The sequence below is a fragment of the Pollachius pollachius genome (genome assembly GCF_949987615.1).
Source record: "Pollachius pollachius genome assembly, chromosome: 6".
Taxonomy (NCBI): Eukaryota; Metazoa; Chordata; class Actinopteri; order Gadiformes; family Gadidae; genus Pollachius; species Pollachius pollachius.
Window position 1 is genome coordinate 12,898,969 of NC_136939.1, and position 10,236 is coordinate 12,909,204.

At 49.6% G+C, this 10,236-nt stretch overlaps 1 protein-coding gene across 1 annotated transcript in view; it reads left to right on the forward strand.

Annotated features, from left to right (window-relative positions):
• The window catches only part of LOC307076448 (kin of IRRE-like protein 3), a gene marked incomplete at both ends in the record, with an annotated part of 151,876 nt that extends 142,673 nt beyond the window's left edge, over nt 1-9,203 (forward strand). The window contains 5 exons of the mRNA XM_079737455.1: nt 2,976-3,083; nt 3,552-3,620; nt 4,634-4,743; nt 5,267-5,353; nt 8,703-9,203. Of these exons, the coding sequence (XP_079593581.1) occupies nt 2,976-3,083; nt 3,552-3,620; nt 4,634-4,743; nt 5,267-5,353; nt 8,703-9,203 (875 nt within the window). The remainder of the gene's footprint in view (nt 1-2,975; nt 3,084-3,551; nt 3,621-4,633; nt 4,744-5,266; nt 5,354-8,702) is intronic.
• Nucleotides 9,204-10,236: the final 1,033 nt, after the last annotated feature.

Genomic DNA, 10,236 nt, shown 5'->3' on the forward strand with positions numbered 1-10,236 from the left:
GTGAGTTTGCCGGTGGGAAGAATCGTTTGATGTATTTTTTCAGGAAAATGCTGCAAAAGAGGAAAAAGACATCTCTGGAACACGGCCAGCACGTGTTTGATGTCGTGCTCTTACATGTGGATAGAAAAAAATGTGTTCCGCAGTTTGTTGCTTTGCTTGTTGTTTGCTCTACACCAAGAGCGTTGGTACAAGGGAGAGTGATTGAGTGGCAGCAATGAGCAGAGTAAACTAGTATGTGTTGACTAGGAGAGTTAAATAATGTTGATTCACTTTGAGCTCATCTGTAATTATAGTTATTTCGAGGTACCTGAAAGTTTTCAACAAGCCATTTTAATGACTTCTCCAGGCTTTCTTTGGTTTCGAAAATTGTTTTCCGTCTTTATTTTTCTTAAGGATCAAATGCCAAATGTCTTGCCTATATGCATGTGCGTGGGTGTGTGTGTATTGTGGCATCCCGCCGCTGGACCTCGGACCGGACGGGTCCGAGGACCCGCAGTAGACCGGGTTTACTGTCGCCACCCTCCAGCCGGCGACAGAGAGCACCACGTCTCTCCCCCCAATCAGTGCAATCGGGGACACCTGGCCGGAGGAAGGGAAGGACCAGGAGCCGGACTTAAAAGGGGCACGAGTCCGCACCACGGGGAAAAGTGACACGGAGGGAGTACGCACCAGGGCGAAGCGACACGGAGGGATTCCGCACCGCGCCGGGCAAGTGACACGGAGGGAGTACTCGCTAGACCGGGAGAAGGGCGAAGCGACACGGAGGGATTCCGCACCACGCCGGCGATCGAGACGGAGACCCTCGCACGAGGATACAGACTGTCTATTCTGTTGAAATAAACGCCGACTGCGGCTTAACCCTTGCTTTCTGTGTGATTCCTGCCGGGTACCTGACACTCGGGGAAACGGGTTGCCACATATGCCCGAGATGAGGCCGCGGGAGGCGGGGCCGCGGGAGACGAGGTGCTAGCGACCTGCTGGGCACAGGGGAAAACAGGAAGCCCGACCATACTGGCGCGGGTAATGAACCGGGGCACGCAGGCCCTCGTGGATACCGGCAGCGTGGTCACTCTCCTCCGCCCCGACTTGGCGGGCGGGAAGGAGGGGGCACCCATAGAGGTGGCCTGCATACACGGGGACACCCGGACGTTCGAGACCTGCCACGTCGTCATCCGGACCCCGCACGGGGTATTCACGACGCGGGCAGGGATCGTACCCCACCTACCGGTGCCGCTGCTAATCGGGAAGGACTGCCCGATCTTCCACCGGCTACAGGACCCGGCGCGTGAACTCCGGAGCCGGAGAGAACCACCCCGCAGAGGGGTGAGGGGAGCTCAACAGGCCTACGGGGCCACCAGGCCTCCGTCGCCCCCCGGAGGGCTAACAGAGGAGGCTGAGCCCGCGGCCTCACCGGAACCAGAGGCCGTGGCGCTGCTCGAGGCCGACTCGGAGCCAGAGCTTGAGGCCGATCCAGAGACCGACATCGACACCGAGCCCACGACAGAGGCCTCAATCCAGGCCGATGAGACGTCGGTCGAGACCCAGCCTGTGGTGGAGACGGAGCCCGAGGCGGAGGCTGAGCCCGCGGCCTCACCGGAACCAGGGGCCTTGGCGCTGCTCGAGGCCGACTTGGAGCCAGAGCTCGAGGCCGATGCGACACCGAGCCGGAGGCAGAGGCAGAGACGGAAGCGGCAGAGACGTCAGTCGAAGCAAGGGACTCCGCTAAAGAAGCTGAGGACGACAACCTGCTCGTGTCGATCCCCAATGAAGCCGCCATCACGCTGGACGTGGATGGGGACGACCTCCCGGAGACAGGTAAACCTGTGAAGCTTCCAGATCCCGACAAGAGCTCTGACGACCACGTGGTCCCCTCTGGACCCACGGGCCACGACGATGACGACGACGACCTGATGAAGGAGGTGACCAAGGACCCCGGCTCCAAGAAGGCGTCGACCGCCAAGCCGCTGCAGCGAATCACAGTGGACCACGAGTGTGCTTATCAAGCCCAGAGCCGGTGGAGGGCGGAGGGAAGTCATCCTGGTCACCGACCACGCCCCCCTGAAGCGGATGGCCGGAGCCAGGGACAGCAACGCACGAGTGACGCGGTGGTTCCGGGCCCTCCGAAACATCAGGTATTATCTCCTAGGGAGGGAGGTCATCCTGGTCACCAACCACGCCCCCCTGAAGTGGAGGGCCGGAGCCAAGGACGCCAACGCTCGAGTGACGCGGTGGTTCCCGGCCCTCCAGAACGTCAGGTACTATCTCCTAGGGAGGGAGGTCATCCTGGTCACCGACCACGCCCCCGGAAGTGGATGGCCGGAGCCAAGAACGCCGACGCCCTGTCACGCCGGGATGCCTGCCTGAGCGGGTTCACCGACGACCAGAGGCCTGAGCAAGCGGTGGAGGAGTGTGGCATCCCGCCGCTGGACCTCGGACCGGACGGGTCCGAGGACCCGCAGGAGACCGGGTTTACTGTCGCCACCCTCCAGCCGGCGACAGAGAGCACCACGTCTCTCCCCCCAATCAGCGCAATCGGGGACACCTGGCCGGAGGAAGGGAAAGGACCAGGAGCCAGACTTAAAAGGGGCACGAGTCCGCACCACGGGGAAAAGTGACACGGAGGGAGTACGCACCAGGGCGAAGCGACACGGAGGGATTCCGCACCGCGCCGGGCAAGTGACACGGAGGGAGTACTCGCTAGACCGGGAGAAGGGCGAAGCGACACGGAGGGATTCCGCACCACGCCGGCGATCGAGAGGCTCACGAAGACCCTAGCACGAGGATACAGACTATCTATTCTGTTGAAATAAACGCCGACTGCGGCTTAACCCTTGCTTTCTGTGTGATTCCTGCCGGGTACCTGACACTCGGGGAAACGGGTTGCCACATTATGTAACCAGGAAAAATATCAAAATATGAAATTGCAGAACCTTTTCTGCTCACTTTTTGAAAACCTTCGTTGTTTTCTCTTTCAGAGACTCTGCGGTTGGCTGTCATTATCGGAGTGGCAGTGGGGGCCTTCCTTGCTCTCACAGTCCTCATGGGAACATTAGCTGCCTTTTGTTGTGCCCGTTTCCAAAGAAGTACGTTTGCTGTTTTGTAAAGACACATTTTTTGAGTTAGATAAAGAAACATTGTGTTATATCTTTATAGCCTACAATTTGTATTCAGAATTATTTTTTATGTCCTTGATAAAAGTAATAATATTGATTATTATTGTTCATTTAAAAAATGGTATGTCACTTTGGAGGTTAACAAAATTTTAGAGAATGCTGCTCATCAATTCACAGTGAAGACCAATCTTGCCTCATTATTATTTCATTAAATGCACCAGGAGCTGTATATATCTGAAATAACCATAAAAAGACAGTGTCCAATATCACACAGTGTGCCCAGACATATATTGTCTAGAGGCTAAATATAGTCGTCAGACTATCCAAGTCTAGTCAGGCAACCCAGCTTTCATGGAAGATTTGGATTGCTGGAGATTCAATATAAGATTGAGATAACTGTTAACTGTCTTTTATGTTTTTCTATTTGCTCTCCTGCAGAGGATGTCCATCTAGTCATGACGTCTCTGCCCGTGTCGCTATCACGACAGAGAGATATCAAGTCAGAAAGTAGGTTAAAAAATTAATTTCACTTGTTGTGTTTATTTGTTTTGTTTGCATGTGAGATGGATAACACACCAAACACAATTACAGGACCTGTTATCCTATTTGGATTGTCCTTATACTTTCAATCATGCAGTCAATGCCTTGTTAGGTTTTGTAATCTCAGTGACGAAAAACTCATATAATTTAGATTAGGTTAGCATCGTATTTATATTATACAAAGTTTTTAAAATACCACAATGCAGATGAAACCAATTTTAATCAATTCATTGAGATTTGTACATTCATTTTAAGATTTCATTTTAAATACCAGCTCTAACCACTAAAATGCTAAAGCATGTCAAGTGAAATGCTGCGCTCTTATAAAATCACTCGTCACCGTCCAGACGTTCACAATATTTATCTGTTAATACCCTTCATTACAGCTCCATATTAAAACTAAGCAGCTCAGCACAATGTGATTGCATTGGATGACATTATCACACAAGTGAGCACTGAAAAGTTTGGAGCTTCTCCAAAGTTTTACAAACTAAATTATAGACAGGACAGCCAACCACGGATGATTTGATCAAGCAAAGTTCATCCCAACTAGAAGCAATAGCCGAGATCTGAGGGGAAGCCATGTCTTTATAAAGCAGAGATCTGAGGGGAAGCCATGTCTTTATAAAGCTGCATGGATGGATGTAGCAGGCAGGAAATGGTGTGATGTAGTGCCAGTGCATCGGCTGTCCCCTCCCTTTTTCTCAGTCGGTGGTATCTCACCCTCTCACTCTTTCTCTCTCACACTCTTTGCCTCTTCCTCCCCTTTCCTCTCCCCTCTCTCTTTCCCGCTCTCCCCCTTTCTCTTTCCATTCCTCTCACCCTCTTTCTCTCACTCTTTCCCTCTCCTTATCCTTCCTTTCTGTCTCTCTTTCTCTCCCCCATCTCTGTATCTTGGTCTCTCTCTCTCTCTCTCTCTCTCTCTCTGCCTGTCCCCCGACCCCCCCCCCCCTCCTTCCTCTTCTCTTCCCTCTCTCCAGATCTGAAAGGCGTGGTCTCAACCAAAAACGACATCCGTGTGGAGATTGTTCACAAGGACCACAGCGCAGCCAGGGAGAATGAGGAGCACGGCGGCATCAAACAGATGATGGTGAGCCAAGCACATGCTGTTTGAGGAGGGGTTCCCTGCATCAACAAAAAAAAAGGGAGGCAAGGGAGGCCTCATTGAGTACGAGGCTGGAGCACCCCAAAGCCCGCTGCCACCACTGCTTCCTTACGCCGCGTCGCGCCAAAGCCAAGCGGCAGCGATCTGAGTTTTTTTTCTTGACAGAACTAGCAGAAGACGTCTGCCTCCTTCTGCGCCATCCCTGTCCATATTTAATCATTTCAGGGCTTTGGAGCAGTTTGATGATTGGGTTAAAAGGTTCTGGTTAACGCTTTGCACTGCATTTAGTTTTTCTCTCTCTCTCTCTCTCTCTCTCCCTCTCTCTCTTTCTCTCTCTCTCGCTCCCTATCTCTCTCTCGCTCCCTATCTCCCTCTCTCTCACTCTCGCTCCCTCTGTCTCTCTCTCTCTCTCTCTCTCTCTCTCTCTCTCTCTCGCTCCCTATCTCTCTCCATCTCGTTCGTTCCCTCTCTCTCTCTCTCTTTCTCCCCCTCTCTCTCGCTCCGCTAGATTGATCGCGGTGAATTCCAGCAGGAGCCCGTTCTGAAGCAGCTGGAGGTGCTTCAGGAGGAGGAGAAGGAGTTCCAACACGTCAAGGTGAGAGGTTGCAAAGTAGGAAAGAAATATCCAAGAAACGAGTACAAAAACAACAACAACAACACCCACAACACACACACAAACACACACACACACACACACAAGAGCCCCTCGAGGAGATTGGCCGAGACCCATTTTTGTGTTTTTCTTGATCTTTTTCCTCTCTGTTTTTGTTTTGTTTTCCGTTTTATCCGCTCGACTCATATCCGAGTCAGAGCGTCGGGTCCACTTAGAAATTCATGCATAGCAGCCTTCGGTTGCAAACATGACCCCTATTTAGGCCCTGAGAGAGGGGAAGGAGAGGGAGGCAGGGAGGGAGAGAGGAAAGGCACTGGAGAATACCCCTGATAGGGTTAGTTGTCAGCATGAATGCAGCTGCAGCACGCTGCCACTGCTATCAGAGGAGCAGCCCTGTGCTAGGGAGCCAGATTAGCTCCAACAATTCACTGGGTTTCAATTGACCGATTTTGAATGTAAATAATTAATGTTCACTCAAACGGCGACTGCAGCATTCCCTTTTTTGTGTCTTGTTTTGTTGTCGTTTTTCATGTCTTTTTTTTGCGACTGCTTCTCAGCGCTACATTGCGGCGCTTCATGAGTTTGAGATCTATGGCTGTCAAATGTTGGCACCACGGAGACACAAGCTCACATGACACAATTGAGTTTGTGGAGGGTGTTTAGTACCAGAGAGCAGCAGGTATTTCAATGTATTTCAATCACTGCAAAATAGCGCCCTTTGAATACTTGAAGCTTGAATTATGAATGACAAACTCTGCCGTGTTGAAGTGGTGCATCAGTGCTGAATTATTGTTGAAGATGGCACAAAAAAATATCCAAACAAACAGGCCAGAGGCAAAATGTTTGTATTTTTTTGTTGGACATATCGGCCGCTGCAGCTGGCTCATTCTTCCAACATTTGAATTATTAATTTCCATAAATGAACTGCGGAATCAGTTGTTCATGCTCTCCCTGATGCGCACAAATTAAACTCCAGTCACACAATCCATTCACATACTCACACATCAAACCGCTTCTGGCAACTTTCAGATGTGCTCTTTATGATCTGGTAACAACGAGCTGCACTTGAATAAAACTAAATGGAAAAAGCTTGCCACAAATTTCCCGAACAAGGAAACAAACACACATACACACACCCACACACACACACAAATATTACTTAGAAAGAGCCGACTTGCAGGACTATTGCGGGAAGGGAAGTTCACTTAAATGCAATGCTAACGAGCAAGTTAGATTAGAACAACAAGAAGATAACGTCCAGCCATGGCCACACTGATCATTAATAACCAACCTATCATTAATGCGTGTTCCTACTTAGGGATTCTCGGGGTCCACTCCACCAGCACCATTGTGTGTATTAAAGTTGGTGTGGATTAAGACTGATTCAACGTGGGAGGTTGCATTGGAGGTATAAAGCGTACACGAGAGAACAGAAAATAACAGCGCTTCCCTTCCAATTTAATTCCTTATTAATTTTCCGTCGCACCGGAATAAAATAGGCGAGAACGAAAGAAATCCTTTTTGCTTGTTTGCCTCTTTGTTACCGCCGTAGCCTCTGTGTGGCACAGAACGGATACATTGCAGTTTTAAAACGTTCCTGAACCAGAGTTTAGCATGGTCACCACTCACTGTGCACAGGGCTGGAACATGGTCAGTTTACAATTCATGGCTGGACTGGATACCCTACCTCCAAGGCCACACAAGGTGATTTTGTTCTGGCAAGGGCAAACAAGTTGTTGTTCTGTCGACAATGTTGACCTGTTTCCGCTCATAACAAGCAAGGATTATGAATTATAAAACTAATTTTGAGGGATAAGGTTGATACGGTGTTGATGTCGGAGCACTTGTTTGATGTGGGTCTGGTTGCAGGTCTTTCAGCTTCAAGAGTGTGAAGAAAGCACCTGACTGTGATCAGAGCCAGCCAGACAAAGAGACAGCGGGAATGTTCTCGCAGTGTCATGTCAGTGTCTCAGGAAGAAGCTGTGTCTGTGTGGTTTTGTTCTGCTTAAGTCAATGTTCGGTATTAATCTATTTTGCCTTTTTTCTTGAACACTCTTAACTTGTATAGAAGTACAGAGCATGTATAATATAAAATAATATAAAACAAAAAGAACAAATCACTGTTCAATGCAAATTTGAAAAAGATGGAAAGAGCTGGTAAGTTCTGAGTGCAGCAAAACCTATTTAATATTAATGTTTATATAACGTGGATAAGAGGGCAGAAACGAATGAAGAAAAGTCTGTTTATTTATCTTCCTGTTTTCTTTCTCTTAACTCTCCAGATTAACTTGTTTGGCCTTTTGCCTTTTCCATTTGTGCTTCAGCCGCCCATAAATAAATTATTCAGTTTGAAACAAAAAGTCCTGTCTGCCAATGTTCTCTGCACTACAAATAAACTCCAATTCGAAAAAAAACTCTGGATGAAGTATGTACAATACTTCAGAGGAACGAGTATTGTATACTTAAAAGAAAATGTCAGCCCTTCATTGCAGTTTTTTATACTTCTTCTCCTTTTTCTATCTTGCGGTTGAGCAGACAAACAACTTGTTCACCCACACATTCCTCTGATGTGAGATGTCATCATAGTTTATAGTAAGATAAATGGGAGGTTGAACATGATTGATGTTGCACATGCTGGTAACGCTGAACACTGGCGCACTTACAGAAGAATAAAGTTAAAATAATCGAACAAATCTGAAAAAACAACATGGGTCATCATTTACCAGTAAGACGTTTGCAAATTAAATGCAAACAACTCTGTATCCATCATCATCTTTTGTTAATATATGTCATATTTTGAAGCCCCTTTTTAACAGGATCATGTCTGAAAAAAGCCATTGGTAGATTGTCACAATAAAATACAAAGTGAAATAGCAGTAAGATATTCCTGGAAACTTCTCCATTATTCAGTTTTTATTTGGGGCTCTTGGTTGATGCATACCGAGTTTGGCAGCACCTAAATACGTTTACTTGAATGAAACTCAATGGGGGATACACTCCAGTTGACGCGTGCAGCCTAGCAAGAAAAAAAACAGAGGGGTCTGGGCTTGCATCATGACAGCTGTGAGACGGCCCCTCTCACAGAGCCGGCGTGAATTGAAACGTTAACACAGCAGGCTATGAAGCGTTCGACGCGCCACTCGCAGTTAGGGTACTCTTACATGGCAGTCTTGTGTGAGGGTTAGGAGTTCCAAACATAAGTCTACCCACAATGAATACCAATGCTGCATACCACGTACTACCAACCACAACTAACGTCCGCCTTGCTTCCTTTTGCCCACTCCCCTCGCCCCTCCCCCCTTGCCCCCCCCCCCCCCCCCCCCCCCCGCAGGACCCCACCAACGGCTACTACAGCGTCAACGCCTTCAACGAGCACCACCCCACCCCCGCCATGCCCCTGGCGGCGGGCCAGGCCACCCCTCCGGACGCGGCGCGCAGCCCCCCCAGCGGCTCCATGACCATGGGCAAGCAGCGCGTGCCCACGGGCATGTCCTTCACCAACATCTACAACACGCTGGGCGCGGGCCCCAACCGCCTTTACGACTACGGCCAGCGCTTCGTGCTGGGCATGGGCAGCAGCTCCATCGAGCTGTGCGAGCGCGAGTTCCAGCGCCGCTCGCTCAGCGACTCCGGCTCCCTGGTGGACACGCAGTGCGACAGCAGCGTCAGCAGCTACGGCAACAAGCAGGACGGCTACGTGCAGTTTGACAAGGAGGGCAGCAGCAAGGCCTCGGCCGCCTCCTCCTCCACCTCCCACTACTCCCAGTCGTCGCTGCAGAACTCCACGGAGCTCGGCCGGCCCCTGCAGAAACGCATGCAGACGCACGTCTAGACGGCGTGAAGGGGAGAAGGGGGAGGTGGTTACCCCTACAGGTGGACGAGAAACAAAGGTGAAGATTCTGACGGAAGGGATGCAGCATCCGAGAGCGTCTTCGCGGCACGATCACATTTTTAGGCGTTGTGATCATGTTTAAGCCTGATTGGTGGTTCGAGCCCCCCTACCCCCCCCCACCCGGGGGGGTCTTAAACGCCACGCACAGCGGACGCACATAAAAGAGATAAAAAGGCAACTGAATTGTAAAAGCATCCCCTTGTTTCGGGAGAACACCACACGTTGAGAGAGAGGGAAAAAAAGAATCATGTCCAATTAATTTGTGATAATCCTCCGTCTGCTTTAAGGTCCCGGTTCATTTGAAGATTGCCATCGACGCACGGTGATTCGCCACGTCGCCGCCACCGCATTCATCGTGTTTTCAACCTAAAAACAGCCCACACTGAAGATGTGCCCCTCTCGTGAACGTTACCTCAATACTATAAAAAGACAACTCTTGTTAAAAATAGAACGGTTTCTTTTTCTGTTTTTTTTTTATCTTTGGGAGGAAGCCACTTAGGCCCGCGAGCTCAGCTGCCGGGCCTGGCATTTGGAGGACAAAGATTTATTGTTAATAACTGACAATGGCATTTGGTGTAACCCCGGTGAAGAATTCACGAGACGAGTACTGAAACTTTGACCGTCGACCGCCAAAGTTACAAGCACTATAACGGGGCTCCAGTCTCCGGACGAACGGTTACCTCCACACTAAAGCCAATGTTGAACTTCCCTCCCGGATCTGAAAATCTGTGGTTGTCTTTGATATGATGTGCTGTTTCCTTACTGTATTTTTCTTTGTTCTTTCTCTCTGCCATCTTTATAAAGGTATCTCATTTTTTCAGCTGTGTTTTTTTCCCTTATTTTTGGCTGTTTGATGTTCTGCCTGGTGGAAGTTGTTATGCACTGTTGGGTCACAGACAAATGCATGGAAGTGAATGGAGGTGCGAGTGTGTGGGTGTAATCTTTGTGAATCGCACACATGGTACGTTTTTTT